The 24,152-nt window shown below is 32.9% G+C and overlaps 1 protein-coding gene across 1 annotated transcript; it reads right to left on the bottom strand.

The window, feature by feature from the left end:
- Positions 1 to 2,135: 2,135 nt before the first annotated feature.
- Positions 2,136 to 4,790, bottom strand: LOC143914051 (kelch-like protein 23). The gene is made up of 9 exons (XM_077434142.1): positions 4,664 to 4,790; positions 4,395 to 4,588; positions 4,123 to 4,320; positions 3,881 to 4,048; positions 3,656 to 3,805; positions 2,917 to 3,080; positions 2,624 to 2,846; positions 2,351 to 2,531; positions 2,136 to 2,275 (listed from the first exon to the last, which is right to left on the bottom strand). The coding sequence occupies exons 1-9, from the start codon at positions 4,788 to 4,790 to the stop codon at positions 2,136 to 2,138; spliced, it is 1,545 nt and encodes a 514-aa protein (XP_077290268.1).
- Positions 4,791 to 24,152: the final 19,362 nt, after the last annotated feature.

The following is a 24,152-nucleotide window of genomic DNA, read 5'->3' on the forward strand; positions in this document are numbered from 1 at the left end:
TATACAGCGTTATATGTACACATGTATACAAAGCGGGGAAAATTTTACGGAAAATCCGGGTGACGCGACGACCACGTGCGTGTAGTTTTCTCAATTTTCGCGAGGCTTTTCCCCTAAAGGCCTGAAAATATATTTTTCGCCGTGTTGACTTTTCATCACGGCCGACGTGTTTGCGGCAAACGGCGACATTTTCCACTGTGACTTATTAAGCGCAACTCCGCGGCCAAAGGGTTTCTTTCGAGACACGAACTGAATGCGTGGCTTTATTGTTATGAAACGACACGCCCCTAAGCGACAAACTCGAAAAAATAAAATTTATATAACGACCCCCCTCACGTTCTAATTTTTATACCTTCGCAAATCTCCCTCCATGTGGAAATATTTCGACCCGAGTTATTACGCAGTGCTCGTAAAATCCTACAGTGAAATGTTGTAACCGAGAAATTAACTGTTAAATCGTAAATATTCGTACGTTTCCACTCTCGATTCTTCAACTCAAACGTTCATAAAAAATATATATTTTAACTTCGCTTTAAATTTTTAAATTTCATTTTTTTGCCTACGACAGTGCGCGCCGGCATCAGTTCATAAAATATTTAAGTGCGAAAAATATCATCCCGATGTTGAAAAAGGTACGATTCAGTTCAGATTTTTAATTAAGATAGTCGCTGACATTTTTCTTTTGATCTGATCTGATGGAAAGTTCTCGCGGAATTTCCACGAATCCATGTTTCGTTCAAGAGGAGAACTTCGGGAACGAGAGAAAGAGAGAGCTTGATCGTTCAATTAAAAAGAGGATTATTCTTCTTCAAACAAAGTGTTAATAAGTTCGATAATCTTTCTCACTATTATGCACTCAATCTAATATATAACCAATGACAAAATTTTAAAAATTAGGGCGTACCGACGTATTAACACATTCATTTGTAATTTATTATACATAAATATTTTGATTGAGCAATACGTATTGCGTACTATACGTATTGCAAAATATAATAGTAATCACTATAATGAAAGTATCAAAATAATCAACATTTAAAATATTCTGCATAGACAAATATATTTTAATACCTTTCCGAGATCATAACGAATATATGTATGTATTTATGCATTAGTGAGTATAATAGGTCGAGTGTAAAATTAAATATGATAAACCATGGACAAACATACAAGATAATTTTAAATTTGATATATAAAAAGTCTGTAGATATCTGAGTATAAAATAAAAAGGTTGATTTTCCTCCTATCAAGACTACTTTTACGCGTCACTTTATTTTGACAGGTGTTTGCTTTCCTGCCCAGCGTTTCTATTACGTTTAATGCTTTTATTTTTTATATATTTTTCGGTCGAAAAATAGTATATTTTTGCAGACGTGCCACGTGAGATAAATAAAATATTTCCTTAGAACGGAAAATTTAATATTCGGTGGTTATGAAATTAATTAAATTTTAACGCTGCGATTTGCGGAAAGCTCGTGTTTGTGTTCGCTGTTTCGAATGCTTTTAATGTCTTTTGTGCAAACAAAATGTTAACAAAATTTTTTTTTAAATCATTCAAACTCATATACAAACGTACTCGCTACGGGATAAAATTTGAAACTGTAACAGAGTTTATGATAAAAAAAAGTTATTGACGCAAAACTCACAAAACAACAAAGTTTTCCATACGACACATATTTCGTAGCATTACATTTCGTCCTTACACGTAGTTTCGAAGTTTATCTTGAAAGTTGTATTGTGAAAATGTGTATTTGTTTTGCTTGTGTAAGCATTTAATTTAAATATTTCATTTCTTAAATATTCATCATGCTTTTTGTTTTGTAAAACGTGTTTTATAAAATTTTAAACTTTATAAATATAAAGTCATACAATTCGTAAATCATGACCATCGTTTCCTGCGTTTCTAATTATATTCCATTCTTACTCAACTTTCATTCACGATAATAATATGTCTTTGTACATAATATGATATATTAAAAATGTCTAAAAAATACATTTTCATTTTTTTTATTTTATATTATCAACAATTCATAAATACATACATAGATTATCTATTTTTATTATATAACTAAATGTTTTCAATATTATTAAAAACTATAAAATATCACATGATCTGCTACGATTATTAAAAACGGTCAGATAATCGAATTGGGTGGTATTAAAAATACCCATGCATATCTTCTTGGTATGTTAAGACTCTTTAAGATAACCCATTTTTTATTTATGACGTCGTATTCTAAAACATCGCTAAGATCAATTTTTTTGTAGTTTCCACCTGAAAATAATAATTTTAATACATTTCTGAAACATTTAAAACTGGACTCGGCGTGTAATTGAATTAATAACTCACCTATTAATATTAACTTGTTTTGGAAAACACACAAATTAGCACCCAGTCGAGGGCCCGGCAAATTGCAAAACGAAGTCCACAAATTGGCTTCAGGGTCGTAGGATTCAACGTTTTCAATATAAGTAGTTGATTGAATAATATAACCGCCAACTACATACAGCTTTCCATTCATGACGACACTCTTAATTGAAATTTGCAAAAATATACTTTTAAAAGACGAACTAATATATACTCAAATGTATCATAGCTTCTATGCCGTCAAGTTTCATTTACCTTATGCTCGGCTCTTTCTTGAATCATCGGTGCTCGATACGACCAAGTATTGGTTTCAGGCACATACATCTGCACTTCATTGATGGATCGGTGCTGTTTATCGATGAATGTGTAGCCACCTGTCATGTATATTCTGCCGTTAATGACAGAAGCACATGGTAAAAGCAAAGCTTGCAGTGTTGGAGCTATATCAGTTTCCCAAATTCGCTTCTTGCTGTTCCACCTGTTCAAAAAATGAATTGAAATATTTTTTTATTAGTTTTTTCTAAATTTTTTAAAGAAAATTGTATCACCTCTCCACTGAATTCAACGGTACATCCCACGATCTAGCACCACATATGACGTACACGTCAGTAGAATGGTCTTGATTCAAAGCTACTGCAACCAAACCGTACCGAGCATCATTCAACGGTTGTAACGGATATTTTTGACCATCTTTCAAATCAATACACTCCACCTAATGATAAATAAATCTTAATACATATATCGAATTTATTTTCATACTTATATAATATTATCTGAATTTCCCGGCGTTGCTCGATAAAGTAGTTTGAAAGTTTAAAGTAGCATCTTCAGAAAAATTTGGAGCCAAAAGTATCATGATCAAGTATGAAAATTTGATTGTTCTACACTGTGGATTTACAAACTAGTATTAATCTTCATGCACATCAACATCATCGTCATGAGTCATTGGCTATTCACTGTTGGATTAAAAACTCTCTAAGACGCGTCCATTCATCTCACTCGTCCATTTAACCACACACATTTTTCTAAACTCGTCTATCCATATTATTTACGTATATTCTTAAACGTTCTCTCGAATACCATTTTAGTTATTTTTTATCCACCTTTCATCCAGTTTTCGTTATAGTTATGTAATCTTCCCTTTTCCATTTCAATCTCTTCATAAGTCAGCTAATAGCTAAATATATCACTATTCCACACTGCCAGTCAAACTTTTCTTACTTCTCGTATATATGCATTATATTATATGTTTACTAATAAAATAAAACAATTTCATCAATAAGTTACAATTTTGGATGTATTAGATGAGAATCCGCCAATAATCATTATGCAATTGTCGACAAGAACCAAACCATAGCCCCATTTGTTGATTCCGATATCTTTTGATTGTGTCCAAGTGTCTTGTTCGGCGTCGTATATGTCGATTGTGTTTTGATGCTGTAATAATAAATATAGCATAAGTTGTGGAATTAATATTAATTTAAAGAAACTTGTGATAATCAAAACACTCACAATCATCCACGATCCGACAACTGCTAATTTGTAGGTTCCCTTTCGATGAACATCTCTTCTATGAGGACTTTGTGGATTTCGTAATAGCATCGATTGCATTGCCTTGTTTACGATTATCATACAGTCTAAAGACGAGTAACAGTACGGTATAATTTCGGTAATGAGACGCTGAAAGTATTAAGTTGTATTTCACTTTTAGATTAGAAAATGCTTTTCACAAAATTTAAGCTTTAAATATGTACCTGTACTGGTATCAAAGTCAACCTGACAGAACTCATTAAGTTTAATAATTCACTTCTACGATTTTCATCGTCAAAATTCACCCATAATTTTAAAGATTTAAAGACGTCTTCTTCAGAAGCAACGTTCAATTCATTCGATTTTAAAATTTCGCTCACGATGGAAACTGGTAAATTTAAAAAGTCTGTGATTTTGCACAGCTAAAACATAAATATGTAATACAGTCATTAAATCATATGTAATGGTAGTTTTGTTATTATTAATTAACACTCACAGTATTAAAATTTTCAACGGTTAAATCCAATGCAATTTTTTTCAACTTTTGATCATCAGAAAGTCTCAAAACTTCCAAACAATTAGACAGGTCTATTGTTTGGTATTCGGGCATTTTTGGTGGTATGTCAATGTTTTTTATTTGAAGCATGTTGGCTAGCTCTAAAAATTTTTCAAGACGGGTCTCTTCTATATCTGAAATCGTATTTAACATATGAAGCTGCACGCAAAGAATGATTTGATTATTATATTCGTATAACTTATACATACATATTTCTCCAATGTAGCAGTATTTTAAAATGGCGTCAATAACTGCGTCTTCAAATTCGGAAAATATATCACTTAAAGTACTCTGATTGTATGCAAAGAATTCACTACAACTGGACAACACTACCATGTGTGCAAATATACTGAAATTATAAAGAACGGCCGTTTGAAAAGATGTTTTATATTTAAATGTATTTAAAAATATGGTTACGATACCTTTTGTCGCGTACGGAAAATATTACATCGGCATGCTTTCGATGTATCATATAATTGTACATTTTTTCAAGTCGCAAGTGAGCTATTTCGGACTTCGCCTTTACTTTGATCATCTTGACTTCAAAATGTTTCATTTTCTGCTATAACTTAATGTGTTACGATATATGTTCATATGTATATATCGATGACATAGTGCTGATATATTGGATGTCCATTTTTGAATTTGTATCGAATTTTAAGTTTGTAGATGCTGGAATACTTCAGATTTTTCGTTTCAAGGTAATTTATATATACTACATAAACTACCTTGAAAGGAAAAACCTGAATTATTCCAGCATCTACAACCTAAAATTCGACACAAATTCAATAATGGACATTCAATATCTGTGCACTAAGCCATCGATATAGACAATTTGAGTTTGAGAAATTGAATCAAAATGTTGGACTTACCTAAAGGACAAGATCCAAGATACTAGTGTTGTTGAAACCGATTACCACATACATATTTTATACCGTCGATAAGATAAAGAGGAAAACAGCTGCTTTTTAATCTCTTATTATTGTATCCTTTCGGATGTGGTGCTATCTGTCGTGTAAATTATAACTAACCACACAAATATATTGTGTTTAATATTTATGATTACTTTAATCATTGGACTATCGAAACCTCAAAGTACCATTTCAGACGACATCAGCTACCATATAATTTGAGACCTTTCACTTAAAGTTTATTTTTTATTTATAAAATTAATACAATAATAAAACTAAATATAATTTATAAATATAAAAAAAAAATAATAATAATACATACATACATTCGGAAAAGCTAGACGAAACAATAAGAGATTAGGCAATTTCACAGATTTTCGGCTTTTGCCGTCTGTAGTAAAAAAATCTAGTGTTGTTGTGCCAAAAGTGAGTATTGGAATCTATAGTATGATGTTTTTTCTATCAATTTTAATTTATTTAATTGCTTTAAAATAAGTATAACTAATTATCTAGTAAATTTTAAAAGTGAGAAACATGTACAATAAATTTAACACATTTTTTCCGTACCATTATAGATTTACCGCATTTCTGAGGATTGATTTGTGTCATAGTTTTTCGTTTTATCGAAACATACTGATAAACCCTTAACGTGGTAGCGTGAAAAATGACCGAAATTAGCTCATAATGGTTCGAAAAAAATGTGTTTAAAAAATAAATTGTCTCTCACTTTTAAAATTTACTAGATAATTAGTTATACTTATTTTAAACCAATAAAATAAATTATAATCAACAGAAACTCACTTTTGACACAGCAACACTAAATTTTTAATTAAAGACCGCAAAAGCCAAAAATCTGTAAAATTACACATTTTTTAAACGATCATATCTCTTAAATGAGAGCAAGCCAACAAAAATTATTGTCATATTTCAATTTATTGGGTCAAACTTAGTAAAGATTGATAAGTCTCCGCTCCGGTAAGTAAAAACGCGATATTTTTGTTGCTCAATTTTAATAGTAATGTAGTAAACTTTGAATTGAAATCAAATAACTATTTTGGTTCAAAGTATTTATCAAAAATCACATTTTGTGGTTTGATTCATATAATAATATGTTTATTAAAAATATACTCATATTTATTTTCGTTAAAAAGTGTATAGTATTTCGATTTGGAACGCATTTTCATCTTACAAAAATATCATACACATTTAAAATTACATGACAATAATATACTTCTACAAAACAATAATGTCATATATTTTCATTATTTTCGTAAGTCATCATTAATTATCTCATACATAACGATGTAATTTAAACACAATCACAAACATTCAAATATTGATACTTTATATGTATGTATGTTTGTAAATAAAGTAATAATAATTATGTTATATCCACCTATACTAACAAATATATAATTATACATTTTCAGTCCGTTAGCATCGATTGCCAATTTGCAATACATATTCTAAACAACATTCGAGCCAAACCCATCGTCTAACGACAAACAAACAAGACGGGCGAACAACAACAAAGCTTCAAACTTTGATTAAACGCCGTTTGCAAATCTGACAGGTAATTGCTCAAGTTTACTGCTGCACCAACCATCAACATCGACAACTGAAACTTTATTTAATATTATCCGATGTTATATTACGTGTAGTCGAGTATACGCTGAAGGGAGATTGAGAACGTTTCTGGGCGACTGGCGGCAATCACTCTTGATAACGTCATCAGATCGGTTCACCTGTCCTCTTCCGTAATTAACGTCCAACTAATACCTGTGGTCTATCAACGCTAATACCTCGGGGACGTGACTGTATTACCTCGTGCCATATTACAAAGGTTTAGGCAAATCCGACGCACATACCGATCCCACGCCACGGTCCATCGTTGAATAAATGACCGTTTAATATATGTATATGTACGTACATATGTACATAGGGTTTACCAACGCTTGTTAAAGTGCAGTTCGTTACTCCATAGTGTGTGTGTGTGTGTTTTGACGTAGAACTACATACATACGTCTTTTCGTGCATATATTTATTTATATACTAGCAGTAAACGTGGCACAAAATACGACGCTTTTGAAGTTGCTTAAATCTGAGACAATCGCTTTTAAATTATTATAAATCTGAAGTTATTATACGTGCATTATATATTTATGGGTATATGGAAAAGTAATAATGGTGTATAGGTATTGATATAATAATTTTTTTCTGCCCTTTGTAAACAATACTCGATATTTATCTATATGCCCTAACATTGCATGGGACAGCTTTTAATACCAGCAATATAGCAATTATAAACATAGTTTCTATTATAGTTTTCTATCAGAGTTTACCAATTCATCTGATTTAATTTTTGAAGCGGTTCTTCTGAAATTGGATCTTCCTATTCTTTAAAATTGTCTAATTTTTCTTTCAGTTTAGTATATTTAAATGCACGTGTCCGCGTTTGACCAGAGTGTCGATTTGGGACAACTTATTATGGCACTATGATAAAAATTAAATATATATATATATATATATATATATATATATATATATATATATATATATATATATATATATATATATATATATATATACATATGTGTATATATTCGAATAATAATCAATGAAAAAAAACAGAAATAACTAGATGTAGTCAGAAGAGAGTTGAAGAATTATTTGAAACGCAATTAACAGGATTTTGACCAACTATTGTATAAAATATATCACCGAAAAGTTGCCGGGTTCGTTCCTGTGGGTTGATTTTGATTGAAAAGAAGTTATTATCTGTAGTGCTGCTGATAGGACAAGGATATTTGTGACTCCAAGTCGGTTTTTTCCGATTTATCCGATTTATAATTTCATTGTTGAAACGGTTCCTCATCAATTTTTCAAAAACTATCCTATACACTATGTCACCACTATTTGAATATCATTACAAAATTTATAATCTATAAATGCATGTACGTACAAGTTTAATACCATACATAGATGTTACTCAGGGGCAACGTGAAAAATTCCACTATGGGAAAATATAATTGGGTCCATCGGCTATCCCGCTTTTCCTAAACATAAATAAATAAATACTGTTGCTTATGGGTGGGCTTATGATCCAAATAAAAAGCCAAAGTCGCTTCACAGCATTCATTCAACGATTTAAGAGGTCCACACGGATCCACCTTCGGAATAATATGATCGACTATATGTACCTCCTTATAAAGGACATGTTGCCCACCAAAGCTTCCCCGGTCCATTTATCTATCTATTATCTAGGCACGTAAAGGTCTACCGTGGTGAGTCCATTGTTTACACACATACTCGCCCGGGTCTATGAGAACTCAGACCATCTCTTGGGAGACCGTCATCTCACTCGCCTTCCCTCTAGAGTTCCGGTGACTATCAGCCTCTCCAGACTCTCCACATTCTTCCTGGCCATATTGCCGAAGTATGAAAGAACTCCTACATATTGTGGAGAGTCTCTCTTTCAGCTCTTTGAGGATGGAGATGTTTGTGCGTCTTGCGGTCTATGATGTGCGCAGCACCACATTTCAAATGAATCTAAAATGTCCCTTGTTCTCTTTTTCAGTGTCCATGTCTCGACTACATATAATGCAATGGGAAACACCAGAGATTGCATGAGATGGATTTTCGTTTTTTTTTACATAATAGAGTGGTTCTTATATATTTTTACCAGACTGATCATCACCGTTTCCGCCATTCCTACTCTTCTGCGGATTTCCGATTGGCATCCTCCTTCCTTTGAAATCAAGGCACCTAGGTAGATTAAGTCGTCGACTTACTCATGTTTATTTAAAGCGTTGGACTTTATGAGAGTCTTAAATATGACAATGAACAAGATTTTTGTTTATATCTAAACCCAGGTGTCTACTATCCATCTATATTCTACAAAGTAGTTCAGACATTTCATCTTCGTTGCTGGTCATTAACTTCGTGTCGTCTGATTAGCTTAAACCAAAATAAAACAATATCTATTTGTAATACAACCTGCACCAAATTCTAGGACTTTATTATAAGCTAGTTTGAGAATCGTGGTAGTTTGAGTACATGGATGGTATTGAAGAGTAGACAAACGATTCAGCGATAATTCCGTTGTTGGATGCCGGGGCTCGCAAAGAGATTGGTTTCGACCGTGCATCGTTTATTCGGCGGTAAAATTAAAATTTCATTTGGTAATCCCCGGCTTTGAGAGGGGCGGCCAAAATCGCCACATCCGCTTTTGTGCACTTTGCGGGATTGAACTCCCATCACCAGGTCAAAACCAGAGGCCCTCTTCCCTACTCGGGGCCCCTCCCAGGCCGCGTTACTACGTATTTTCGTGGCAGGCAGCAAAAAATCGCATACAAATTTGATCGGATCGACTGTTTTGCCGAGGCTGGCTCTCCTCGTCGACCCACATTCAAAGCGCGCCAAAAATAAAATGCAAGAATAATACATTTCGTCTGAAAGCTTCCTACATTCTTTCAAGGAGGCGGACCTACTTATACACACGTGTATGTACATACATGCATATATGTAGGTGTATAAGAAAAAAACTAGCGAGGCCAACAAACAACTTTCTCTACATATATTCGCCTTGATCCTTTTTCCTATCTGGAATAGATATGTAAAATGTATCTTATGTACTATGGATTTTTTTTCGAATCTACCATACTTTGAATCGGTGGTTCTATATTAAAAACTGTTAAATTGCACAGCAAGGAAACCACACTTGCCCGGGGCGCTTTTGTATAAAAGCTCTTAGAGCCCTTCCAAACATCTACAGTATAACTTTAAGTGCCGTGAAATAGTGTGAAAAATTTGACGCTTGTATATAGAAAACTATCAAATAGCATAGCGAACAATTGAACTTGTACGACGTTGCTCATGCGCTATTTAAATGGAAAGTCTTCGATCATAAGGTCTGAGCAATAAGTTGTAATGTACATATATATGTACATACTGTTACATTCGTGGGTGATGTGTATTTTGTTGTTATTAATATTTCCGCTGCCACCAAGCGTTTTTGCGGAACGCTACTCCGTAAATAAAACTCACTTTATTTTATAAGATGATTATCTTCTTTAATAGTAGTAAGTATACACGAGATTAGTTAGTATTACACGTTACTAGTTAGTGGTTACTAGTTAGGCAATTTAATCGCGAGTCACTAGTTAGACGGTTCAATTGTAAGTCAGTGATTAGTAAGAGACGGTTCGGTTGTAAGTTAGACGGTTCGATCGCAAGTGATCTTCCATATATTTAACATCAGTATATATTTAATAGACGTAACAATTTGGACCAATCATAGTTCGTAATAAAATAGGGGGGAACTCGAGTTAAGTAAAACAATATCTTAAGACTTTAATACTTTGACCCTTGAGTGTATCGAGAAATGGTTTTCACACAATTAGTTACGCAGCTTTAAAAGGGTTTTTGAGGGAATACGATTCGAGTCGAGTCGTGTGAAAAATGCTGGTAAACTAATTAAAGACAATATTTTTAGTGTTTGCATATGTATCCCTTGAGGGTAGATTTCACGCAATTCGTTGTGCGGATTAAGAGTCGTGAGAATAATGCAGAAAAGCGATAAAGTTAATTGAAAAACGATATTTTTAGTGTTAACATATGTGTCTTGAATGTATCGAGAAATGGCTGAGTAGATGCACGCAATTTGTTGTGCAGGCTTAAGAAGGGCTTTGATATTTTTGGGGGAAACATAATTCGTCTCGCAGATTGATTTAAAGGTCGTGGGAATAGAATACAGCTAACATAAAACAAATAAAGACTTATGTAGATATAACAATACATATTTTTATTATTTTATTTTTATTTTATTTATTGAAAAATCAACAGACAACAGGATGTACATAGATATGTATAAAAAACAAATAGTAAATATATAATATATGTAACATCCGAGTCCAATAACAGATTTTTACAAAGATTATAAAAAAAATGAAAAAGATAAATATGAGGAAAACAAATGAAAAAGAAAAGAATAAAGGCCTTATGACAAATGGCAAAATATGTAGAACATTGCATAATTAAGCTATAGCATTAAAATATTGGAAAAAGATTATAAAATAGAATAGGAGAAGAAATTAATCAATCGGTCAAGATTCTCTTGATGTTAGACCTGAATTGATGTAGGGAAATACCAAATAGATCAACCTCATTCAGCTCTCCGTTAAAAATACGATAAACGCGCTGCAGATAAGAATATTTTTGGGAATTAGTATTGAAAGGATCAATATATTAAAACTATATACCTATGTACCTATATATTAAAACTGTGAAATTGCATTGCAGACAATCGAACTTACACAGCGTTATACGGTTGTATTTTTATAGAAAGTGTTTGATCCTAGGGTCCGAACCCTTTCAAAACTCATGTGCTGTCTGTCTAAGTTTAAAAGTATAGTGAAATAGTATTCGAAAGCTGGTACTTATATATATGTACGTATATTTAAAACTGTCAAATTGTAAAGCAGGCAATTTAACTTGTACGGTGTTTGTTGCTCAGGCGTTATTTTAATGGAAACCTTTCGATCCTTGGGTCCGAGCCCTAAATTTAAGTGCCGGAAAATAGTATTCAAATATGTATGTATATTGAAAACTGTCAAATTGTAAAACAGACAATAGAACTTCCGTGGCGTTATCCGGGTGTTTTATCACGGAAACTATTTGATACTTTAGTCTAAGCCCCTCCAAACCCCATCTTCTGTCTAAGATAGTACCTACCCATGCCAATATTTATAGTTGTATACTAAAATTATAAATCATAATGCGGACAAACATACTTGCATGGCGTTGCCTGAGAATTTTTGTATGGGAATACTTCTATCCTGGTCTCCGAGCCCTTTCAAAACTCATCTACGCTAAAAGTGATAGTACAATGAGATATGTAGTTACCAAAGTTAATGGTCCTATGCTATTGTATGTTTATTTATATAGTGGAAACACGTAAACAAAAATATATGTAGGAACAGACATTAATATATGTATATAAAATACGGTTCATGAAAGTATTTTTATTTAATAAAAATTTTAATATAAATATATGAAACTTTAGTGATGGAATAATGTAATTATTCGTGTATCATAAATTCAATACCGCCGTTATAACGAAAACGTTATGCGAATAGTTCACGTAGAGAATTTAATATAAAATTTTGATATAATCAAAATTATTTTCATTACAAATTTATATCGCATTTGAAACGTGCACATCACAAAATATATTGGAAACGTGTTCGCAATATTATGGCGGGATTTAATTTTAAACGCCAAAACTGTGCAATCGAAATTCGAATACTTCCCCCTTGTTGACCATTAATTGCGATCGGTAACAGCAAACAAATGACTCATTAAAACTTCAATTTTAACCGAACCGCCTTAAACCACAAATTTCCGAATTTATGCGCGACGAATGGCGACGACCGACACAATTGAAACATAAACCCCCGCTTCGGACCCCCATTCAATATCCCGGAACTCTGTGTGCGATTCAATAACCACCGCGAATTAATTACCGATCGCCAATAATAATAATCGTTAAAAATAATACGCGAATTCCGTACTAGAAGTGAAATAATTTCGTGATTTCAGCGCGTATCTAGGTTACGTATCTATGTAATTGCACTACATACATATATTGAAAATCAATTTCAGTCACTTTCATTTGTTTTCACCGTTGAATTATTATCAATTTGGAAAATATACGATATGTATGTATGTTAGAGTCGAAGTGTATTTTAATTTGTAATATATTCCACTGGTGTTTTAAATCATTCATATTCGAATACAATTCAACTAGTAAATTATATGTCTACAAGCGCAAATACATACACTTTCAACAATTTGCGCCAGTTGTGATATAAAAGTTGAGTTTTGACAGCGCGTATGCTATTACGAATGCTTCAGAATTCAATAATGCGTTAATATTTGCTAGATATTACGAATAAAGGTAATGAGTACCGTATTACGATAACTCTAAGAATTTGTTCAAAACAGAAATGTGACTTTCCAACTCGATTTACTAGTTGAGTGACGTTTTCAAGAAAACCTAACGTCTCCATCATTACCTGGCACCAACTTATAGTTGAACTGTATTTTCAAATGTCGTATATTTTCACCAGTTGGAATGTAATTCGCCATATGAATCAACTTACGTGGATTAGACAGAATATATTCCAACTAGTTAAAATATATTAAAACTGAAAATACACTCAACCATAACGGCAATCGGTACCAGCTTAGATAAAATTTATCCCAACTAGTCAAAATATATTAAAACTTGAAGATACATTTCAGCAGTATGGCTTAGTCGTAGCGTGTATGTTTAGCACCAAGTGATCAGTTGGTTCGATCCGCCATACTGCTGGTTAGATTTGGGGGTATTCGTGACTCCAAATCGATCGTTTCTTATCAGAGATTGCCAATTTTATCTGATCGTTGTTGAAACAGTTCCTCAAAATTGGCAAAAAATCATCTTTCCTGTTGTCATAAATCTTCTGTATTTATTGTGAGTATAATTTGTAAAAATTATGTACAAAAATCTAAATCCATAGATCTCTCAATGTCTCAATTATGTAATTAATTAATTAATTAATTGCTTTTTCGTGTTCTTCAGTTTTTGGAAATACAGTGATTTATGTTATAATAAAATGCTACATTGTTTATAATTAATTGTCCAGTAAGGTGCATTGGGGTCTTCCTGTCAAGCCTTCCTGGTATCATCATCATCATCATCATTTACAGCCATTCGCCATCCACTGCTGGATGAAGGCCTCTCCAACACGCTTCCACTCGTCTCTGTTTTGCGCAACACTCATCCATCTCATTCCGCACATTTTCCTAATTTCGTTCACCCATCTTCCTTGCGGTCTTCCTTTTACTCTTTTGCCTTCTCTCGGGTACCATTCAAGCACTTCTTTTGTCCACCTTTCGTCCATCCTCCTAGCTACGTGACCCGCCCATTGCCATTTCAATCTCTTCACTCTATCCACTATGTCCACTACCCTTGTCATATTTCTCACCCACGTGTTCCGCTTCCTGTCTTTCCTCGTTATGCCAAGCATACAGCATTCCATACTTCTTTGAGTGCATTGGATTTTATTTTGCATCTTGGCATTCAGTGTCCAAGTTTCACATCCATACGTCATCACTGGCAAAACGCATTGATCAAAGATCCTTTTCTTCAGGCAGAGTGGCATTTTTGATTTAAAAACAGCATTCATCCGTCCAAATGCACTCCACCCTAATTTCATACGTCTCTTTATCTCTTCATTTTTACTACCAGACATGTCAATTATTTGACCTAAATATAAATAATTATTTACTACTTCTACTGGTTTATCATCTAAGGGGATGCTATCAGGCATGCAATAACTATTGAACATTAGTTTAGTCTTATCTACGTTAATTTTTAATCCTACTTTTCTACTTTCCCTGTCCAGCTGTGTTAGTCTGATAAGTAGGTCAGCTGAATCACGAGCTACTAAAACTATATCGTCTGCGAACCGAAGGTGACTCAAAAAGCGACCATTGATGCTTACTCCGGCTGTATCCCAATCCAATTTCCTGAAAACTCCCTCAAGCACCGCATTGAATAACTTGGGCGAGATTGTATCTCCTTGTCTTACTCCTTTTCCTATGCTAAATCTATCTGTACCTGAAAAAATTTTAACCGAAGCTGTGGCATTCTTATATATTGCAGCTAACAGTCCCACATAGGTTTCCGGCACTCCCTGTGTTTTTAGAGCGTTAAGTACTGCATTATGACTAACTGTATCGAAGGCTTTCTCATAATCGACGAAACCTAGGCACAATGGCCGTTGATATTCGTTGGCGCGCTCGATTAGTTCGCCAACTACTTGGAGGTGGTCCATTGTGCTGAAATTTGCCCTAAACCCTGCCTGCTCTACAGGTTGGTTCTCGTCGAGGATATTCTTCAGCCTTTATACATATATATGTATGTAAAAATAAATAAATTTCAACTGTAACATGGTTTCACTGGCCAGCCCTTGGATATACATATATGTATATTTTTTCAATATATCTGATTTCATTGTTGGAACAGTCCCAAGCAAATGTCAACCAACCCTCATTTGTCACCATTATTTGAATATAATTTCAAATTTATAATAATTATAATATAAATTAAATAAGTAAAAATTTGGCTATAGGTGTCGTCTTGGGGCAAAGCCCGTAATGGCAATATAAATTTTATCTAATAGAACTATAATACATACATATATGCATGTATAGCTTTTGACAATAAGTATAGATCCATCATTATATTGTACAAAATAATCATTTATAGCAACATTTTAAAATGTGAATGTACCAACATTTTGGATGAGTGCTGCTCAGAACAGAAATTTATGAAAGCGTATTGAAGAGGTTTTCATCCAGCTTTAAAAGATAATGATACGTGCATACACATGTAAATGTGATATATTGTAGAGAAGTAGAGGCCAAATTTTATTTTTAATATTGGAAGATTAAATTTAAAGTTACACTTTTCGCAATGCATCAAATTTGGTCGTCTAGCACGAATTTCATATAAATATATTAAATTGAATAGACATTTTTCTGCGCGTGCAATATATTATATGTTTAATACATACGTATGTGTGCGACATGTACTTTTACATACATATATGTATGTATGTGCAAAATGTAGGTACAGACACACTCTCCACTCACCCGACTCATTGAAATGCCAATTTCCATACAAAATGTATGCAAATTCGCTTTGAAAATTCACTCTTCTCACGATGGAAACTTTTTTATTCTTCGACTCGCAGAAATGGAAATGTTTAGGCGTACAAAAAAAACTTTTCACTTCTTATTACGCCCAAGTTCCCTGGGCGTTGATTTCGCGGTAAATTTTCACGTGAGCCACCGACAGATTTCCCCGCTATTATTATGAATTTTACAGTTTTACTACATGAATAAATTGACTCGAATTTCTCGTACGTTGAGTTTTACCACACGTTTACATTGACGATGTTGAATAATTTTGCGTGCTTTTCGCGTGCTGATACCATTCCACTATACATACATACGTGTTTGTGCACGCGACCTATAAAAATAGTATTAATACAAATGATATTAATGTTTTAATGCATAATTTAAGTCTTTGAAATTTGAGTTATGGCGTATTTGATTGCCATACATTCTTCGCATACCTGCTTGTTGGAAGTATGTATGTACGTGCATCATATATACTTACATATACATACATATATTCAAATCATATATAATGTAATTCCTGAGAAATTCCTAGTTATCATACATACGTATGTACATATAAATGCTTCATTCCAATGGTAGGTAGGTCCAGGGCAATATCTAACTACTGGTATTTTCCATACATTTATTAGCCAGTATAATGCAGCTTAAGGTGACAATTCGTTTGTATGTTTATGAACATATCATAAATTATTTTTAACAGATACTAGATATATTAATAAATTAAAATTGTAATGAAATTTACATCATACTTCTGAAAATGTTTTTTAAGTAAATTACAGTAAAATAAAATTAATTTTTGACAATATAATCTTTTACGGAGTACCTTTTCGCATTCAGACTAACCTTTTTCATTCTGTGTCAGTTAACTTGTAGTTTAGATTTGCACATTAAATAATAATAGTGTGGTTACAGTTAATTGAGGAATTGATATAGCAAATTAAAGTACAATGTTTACAAATTTACATTATGGAATTTATCTAATTTCATGATTAAGTTTTTTCGATTTGTATAAATAAAATAAATTCTATATAATGGATAAAACTTTAAGATAATTCGGTGCAGAAATAATTTTAATATATATTTTTCAAATTAAGCAAAAAAAACTTAAATTAAGTAAACTAATATATCAATATAATTACATATTTGCATACGCAATGTTTTTAATTTGGATCCCATGAAAATCCCATGGTACTAAATGTTCTGGAATAGGTCAATGTTTTTTTTACATACGCTGGCTATTCCAACCTGTATCTGCAACGCTAGCTATTTGTTTTGTATAGGTACATATGTATAAAACATACCAAAAAAAAATGTCGTGTGTAAGAAGTTACTTTAATCTATTTCATTATTTAGCAAATTGCCAATTATATAATACAAAAAAAAAAACTTAAAACAATACAACTAAAATAAATCTATTAAAATCTTTCAAGAAGGCATCATTGGTATTTGCACCCCTAATATCCTCAGGAGGGGGTTTTAGATTTGTTCACCTATGTTGAAAACACTTCATCCAGTTATTGTCTCCCCAACTCTACCTAATTCCTATTTCTAGTTCTATAATTATGTATGTATATCTCAATTTTTTACAATATTATTATTAAAATGAATATGTGCTTAGTTCATAAAATGATAATGTGCTTAGTTCAACCATTCAAATTCATGTACTGTTAACATTGTTAAGTTTACTCAAATCCGAAATTGCACGCATTACCCTATTTTTCATGTAGAAATTTATTCCATATAATCTTTATAAAAAAATATTCAATAAAACTACAAAACAACACAATTTTACTTCCGAATCCACATCTAGCAAATTCCAAAAAAAAAAACCATATACTAGCAGACGACCATCTAATACTTATAGACAAACTTGTTTCGTCTCTTCCGACAGCAATGCGAATTGCAAATTTTCAATTATCGCCTTTTGCTGTAAAAATCAATCGTTTTCCATTAGCCGTGCGGAGTTAGCTCACGCAACATTGAATTGTAAGTGAACGATTCTAATAATCATTAAATTGACAGGGACGAACCCGACGTTCATTATTTCCCCGGGGGGTGATTCCTCCCTCAATAGGCCATCGGCTAGACGACGTCATATCGTATCAAACCACCCGCCTACCCGCCCACCGATCCGCCTAATGATTAGCCGACCCCTTCCCGAAATCCGGGCTGGAAGACGCGAACGACACTTTGATAACACCTGACACGAGCCACGCTTCGGCGTATCTTGTGTGTATAATCGTGGTTACTTTGCCATGTGTGTGTCTTCTCGGTGCCTACGTTTCGCGAAATTTGCATATGCATATGAAGTCGCTTCTTCAATGTCAATATTATACAAAAGGGTGAAACTTTAATGTACGTTTGGTGGGGACGAACCAGCCAAGTTTGATGATTATCTTCGGATTTCGCTCTGAGATGAATTCACTCGTCGCCCTATTGGAAATGTTGGAAGATGAAGTGTGCTTATTTTAAAGACTAAATGTGACACACATACATACACATATGATAAAAGAAATAAGATATTAAATATGCAGCATATTACTGATTATACATAAATAGCTATATGTAAACTTATTCAATACGAATATCGTTATACAGAGGTCTTGAACGTTGTGAAGAAATTACCACAATCAGTTTGATTTAAGCGTTTTATTTAGACATTCGCTCGATTATATAGTGAGCTCACGATTTCTATATACCGTAGAAATGTTGTGGAAGTATTAAACAAAAATAATAAAAAAACTAAAAACAGCATGCTATGTATGTATTATGCATAGAAGAAAATGAAAACGAATGGAAAAAAGTACTCGAATGGTTACTTCACTTTTTTCTTTCTACTCGGAACGGGGTATTAAAGCTTCCATTCGCCTCTTCCAGGATAATTCGTCCACCTCTGAAGTAATCATCTCATGGAATCTTCAACCTTTCCTCTCTGAATTTTGCCAATTGATTCTTGAAAGTCCTTATGAGGTACTCCACTTGCTTCTTTTTCGTCTGAAACCTTTGTAAACCCAGCAGAATTTTCTTTCGGCGTCCTTCTTTCTCTCGTTCGCGGAATGTGCTTCAATCAGCTTAATTCCGTCTTTACGGTATAATACGAAATCATAGTATCTCTGTTTATAATTTCGCCTCTCGAATTAAAATCTTATTGATATTTTATAAATAAAATTTCGGAATAATAATATATATGTACATATATTGTATGTATGACAAATTTACTATGCATCAGTGGCGTGCGACATTTAAAACAAGGTACTATGTAGGGATGGATTTTTCAATTTTAATTTTTAAATTCTAATAATCTGTCTTGAAGTGATGAGTATAATTTTACATTTTGTGGTAACATAAATATTTTAAGTAGCCTACCTTGAGTAGCTACTTAAAATATTTCTGTAGTTAATATTTTAAGTAGCCTACCTCAAATAGCATCTTTTTGTCTTTAAAATTTAATCTTCTGAATTATTTGTCGAACAATCGATCGAGAATGCAACATTCCAAAGCCTCATTATTTGTTTCCGCATTGATTTATTCTGAGGGAATCATTTTGTGAGCCGGATATTTTTCCATATTTGAACTCGAGAAGTTTTGTATAAATTGTATATGCTGTTTTGAAATATAAAAATAGTTCAGAATAATGTTTGTTAAACACAAATCAGAATATTCTTAGTAAAAATTTCATAAATACTTTAAGAGACAAGTAAATTAAAAAATGTTTTGTCTTCAATGGAGCGCCTACACATAACAATTCGCCAGTATACATAGCAGAATTGAGACGGTCCGTGCAAGCGAACGACGTGGCGGACCATACCATAACAATCCACTACCTCAGATGAGGTCGATTTCGATTTCTGAACTTTGCTAATCCGAGTAAACAATATCAGTATGGAAAAATATTATAATTTATTGTAATTGAACTGTTAATGTTTTTAAATTTCAGGTAAAAGATTTTTGCAGACTAGTCTAGTCCCTCTAGTCCAGTGGTTCTTAGCCGCGGGTGCGAGAAGGCAAATCAGAGGGTGCGGGAAGCGTTTCTAACGATATAAATTGAGTTTTGTGATATTTGAAAACTCTTGTAATATTCGATGACATCGGCCAATTTTTTTCGTGATGAAAGTGCTTGGGTAACTATAACTAAAATAATATAATTTATGGCAGGATATCGCGTCAAGTTCTCTCCTCATTTCTCGTAAATAATAACGAGTTTTCTTAGAATTTGCACACCGTCGTTTCCACTGGTAAACTGTTTACAATTGTTTTTGCAACAGTGGCAGATAACAAAAAACTAAAAACGCCAGTGTAAAGGCGATTATGTTGGTTAAGGATTGACTTGTACAACAGAAAAATGTGGCACAAGATATTTTCAAACTCCAATCTTAAACCATCAAAGTTGTTCGAACATTTCAACAATGTACACGGTGGTGAAGGTGCAGGTCATAGTCTGAACATCTTGAAGTCAAAGAAGGCTCGATTTGATTTACAATCACAAAATTCAAAAGCCATTGTTAAAAGTGTCCTATCGAGTGGCATATCTGTGCGCTAAGAAAAAAAAGCTTTCAATTAATGTATTTTTCTAAATTAAAGATTCCAAAACTCATTTTTCAAGGGGGTGTGGGAACATATTTTCAGATTCAAAGGGGTGTGGCTCACTGAAAAGAACCACTGCTCTAGTCCAATGACGACACGCCACTGCTATGTATCCGTATAATTTTTAATCATATCTGATTAAGAAACGTTGATTATATCGGGCAAACAAAACATATTCATCACCAATGTGAAATAATGAATTCCGCAAGGCGTATTGCGTTCCGTGGAACAAATTATTCACTTCCGCCATTCATAAGGTAGGTCGGCTATAAAATGACTATAATACAGCTTATAAGTTGCCTCACTCAAAGCGGCGCCAAAAATTTCCGAAGTACATCGATAAATCAGTTTGTAAAGTTGCGTGAAATATGTTTCACTCGGCTCTTATACGCCACATTACCATTAAATCACGTTGATTAAAAACACCCTGGGAAAACTTTCACGCCCGAGACTCGGCCTAATTTTTTATTGTTTATTCCAAACTGAATAAAACCAAGCTCGCGCCAGCGGTGTCAAACCTTTCAGAAGCTGAGAGTCTCCTCGCTAACCCTCGTTCATACTATTCAATAAGACAAACTTCAAAAAGAAAATTAATAAGAGCCTTGTACATACATCTTTCCAGATATCATTAACTACATATCATCATTATTTAAATCTACGACGTCTTCTATATATACTTCTTCCATAAAATGGTCTACTCACTCAATCTTCTTATTATGTACATATGTAGCCATTGTTCATGGACTTCCTTATATGTACATATGTATGTACTACTTGAATCTGCATCACCATACATTTCTCTTTCACCGGAAAGGAATCCGCTTTATATACATAACCATCTACATATGTACATATATAGAAACACCATACTTATTAAGGTGGCTATTTGCTTGGTTTATTGCTAACAAGTTTCTAGCAATATGTTTGTCACAGACTTGTCTGCAAATAGATAAAACTTTCGTTCACAACACAATACAATCGGTCAAATTATCAAATTTATGTATGATCGTTGCTAACTTTCAATGATTTAAAAAATTATTAAATAAATTATGTTTTTAAACGATGAACTCAGTTTTTGTTGTCATTATAATTCCAAAATTGCATTTGATAAAATATTTCTTTGTTTAATAAAGTTTCTCAGAAATTAATTCAATAAATCTCGTACGTATTATTTATTTATTCATTATTCCATATTGTTTTTTATTATTTATCGTATTTATTAGTTACAATGCCTTAAATCCAAGATCTTGCGAGAATCTTGGCGTTGATAAATTTCTAAAACTGAAAACACACCTGAAAGCTCTTTTACACACCTGAAAGCTCGTATGCTTTTGAACATAGTGGTCACGGATTTGAGTCCCACTGGTTGCTTCTGGCCAAAACTTGGTTTGTGACTCTGGGTCGATCGTTTCCTATCAGAGTTTGCCAATTTATCAGATTTTCATTAAAACGGTTCCAACAAATTGGCAACCTTTACAGTACATGTAGGCTAAACAATGGCCGCCTTCTCAGAAGTGACCTATACCATGGTACCGTGGGACCGAATGTCGTGGGAAGACATATCCGGGTACGTGATCATAACAATAGGTAAACAAATCAGCCGTCGAAGATGTCCTGAGAGACCTGCCCCTTATCTTGGTGCGGGTTGTGATGGTTTGCCTTCTTTTTTCCTTGTTAAATGTGCTGTCCCATTATCTCTTCCCATAACAATCCTTTTCAATCTTTCTATGTCGAACGGTAAATTTCCTAACTATTGGAAATTATCTTACATCACCCCTATTTTTAAAAAAGGTGATAAGAATCTTATTGAGAATTACCGTCCTATATCTAAACTATCTGTCATTAGTAAAATCTTTGAAAAAATTATCTATAATTTCCTTTTCTCCAATTTCAAAAACTACATTATACCTGAACAACATGGTTTTTTTAAGGGGAGATCGGTAGAGACTAACCTGCTTAATTTCACTAGTACTCTCACATCTTATATGGACAAACGAATCCAAATAGACGTCGTTTATACGGATTTCTCTAAAGCTTTTGATAAAATCAATCACAACCTTTTACTCAATAAACTTTGGTCCCTCGGAATCCGAGGAAATTTATTTCGTTGGATCTCTTCGTATATACTAAATCGTCACCAAATCATAATTCTCAATGGTTTTAGATCATCACTTAGACATATTCCTTCCGGTGTCCCACAAGGGTCGCATTTAGGTCCCTTATTCTTTTTACTCTATATTAATGATATCTCATACATCTTCAAACATTCCTTTATACTTCTTTACGCTGATGATTTAAAAATTTACAAACCTATATACACCATAGACGATTGTCATAAGATACAAGAAGATCTAGATAGATTCTCTATATATTGTTTAAATAATGATCTTTTTATTAATCTAGAAAAATGCTCTATTTTAAATTTCACTAGAAATAAGTCAATTATTACTAATCAATATCAATTAAATCATTCAATCCTTAACACGTCATCTTCTATTAAGGATCTTGGTGTAATACTCAATGATAAACTAGATTTCTCTGAACATATTTCTTTTATTACCAACAAAGCATTTAAATCTCTTGGATTCCTACTCCGCTCAACAAAACCCTTTAATGATCCTTACGTACTAAAATTACTTTATTTTTCCTTTGTAAGGTCTCACCTTGAATTTGCCTCAATTATCTGGTCACCTTTTTATTTATCCCATATTAATTGTATTGAGAAAGTTCAACTTAAATTTATTAAATCCTTACGCTACCTTTTTCCTACCTATACCCATTCTACTGTTTCCGACATTTTAAAAATCCTTTCTTTTAACAATCTTTCTGTCAGGCGACGACATTCTGATGCTATATTCTTCTTTAAGCTCATAAATGGTTTCCTTGATTGTTCTGATTTACTGAATAAGGTTAATTTCAGAATCCCAGTTCGATACCCTAGACGCGTTGCACTCTTTTCACTTGATCCTTTCAATACTAATTCCCAAAAATATTTTTATCTGCAGCGCGTTTATCGTATGTTTAACGGAGAGCTGAATGAGGTTGATCTGTTTGGTATTTCCCTACATCAATTCAGGTCTAACATCAAGAGAATCTTGACCGATTGATTCATTTTTTCTTCTATTCTATTTTTCCAATATTTCCATTATTTTTATACTTTAGTTTAGTTATGTAATGTGCTATTTAATCATATTATAGCTTTCATTCCTTTCTATTTCATTTGTTTATTTTGTATTTACCTTTTTCATTTGTTTTTTATATTTGTAAATTTCAATTTCTTCTTATATTCTATCTTATAACCTTTTCCAATTATTTTAATACTATAGTTTAATTATGCAATGTACTACATATTTTGTCATGCCTTTATTCTTTACTTTTTAATTTGTTTTCCTTATATTTATCTTTTTCATTTTTGTAAAAATCTATTATTGGACTCGGGTGTTACATATAT

The sequence above is a fragment of the Arctopsyche grandis genome, chromosome 7 (assembly GCF_051622035.1).
Source record: "Arctopsyche grandis isolate Sample6627 chromosome 7, ASM5162203v2, whole genome shotgun sequence".
NCBI classification, from domain to species: Eukaryota; Metazoa; Arthropoda; class Insecta; order Trichoptera; family Hydropsychidae; genus Arctopsyche; species Arctopsyche grandis.

Bases quoted from the DNA above. Each gene is read 5' to 3' on its own strand.
- LOC143914051 (XM_077434142.1), bottom strand. From the start codon at position 4,790: ATGGTAGTGTTGTCCAGTTGTAGTGAATTCTTTGCATACAATCAGAGT. The intron at 3,081-3,655 runs GTAACTTATTGA...ATTTATCATTAG, and splicing joins CATCTAATACATCCAAAATT to GTGGAGTGTATTGATTTGAA. The intron at 2,532-2,623 runs GTAAATGAAACT...ATTTCAATTAAG, and splicing joins AAGAAAGAGCCGAGCATAAG to AGTGTCGTCATGAATGGAAA.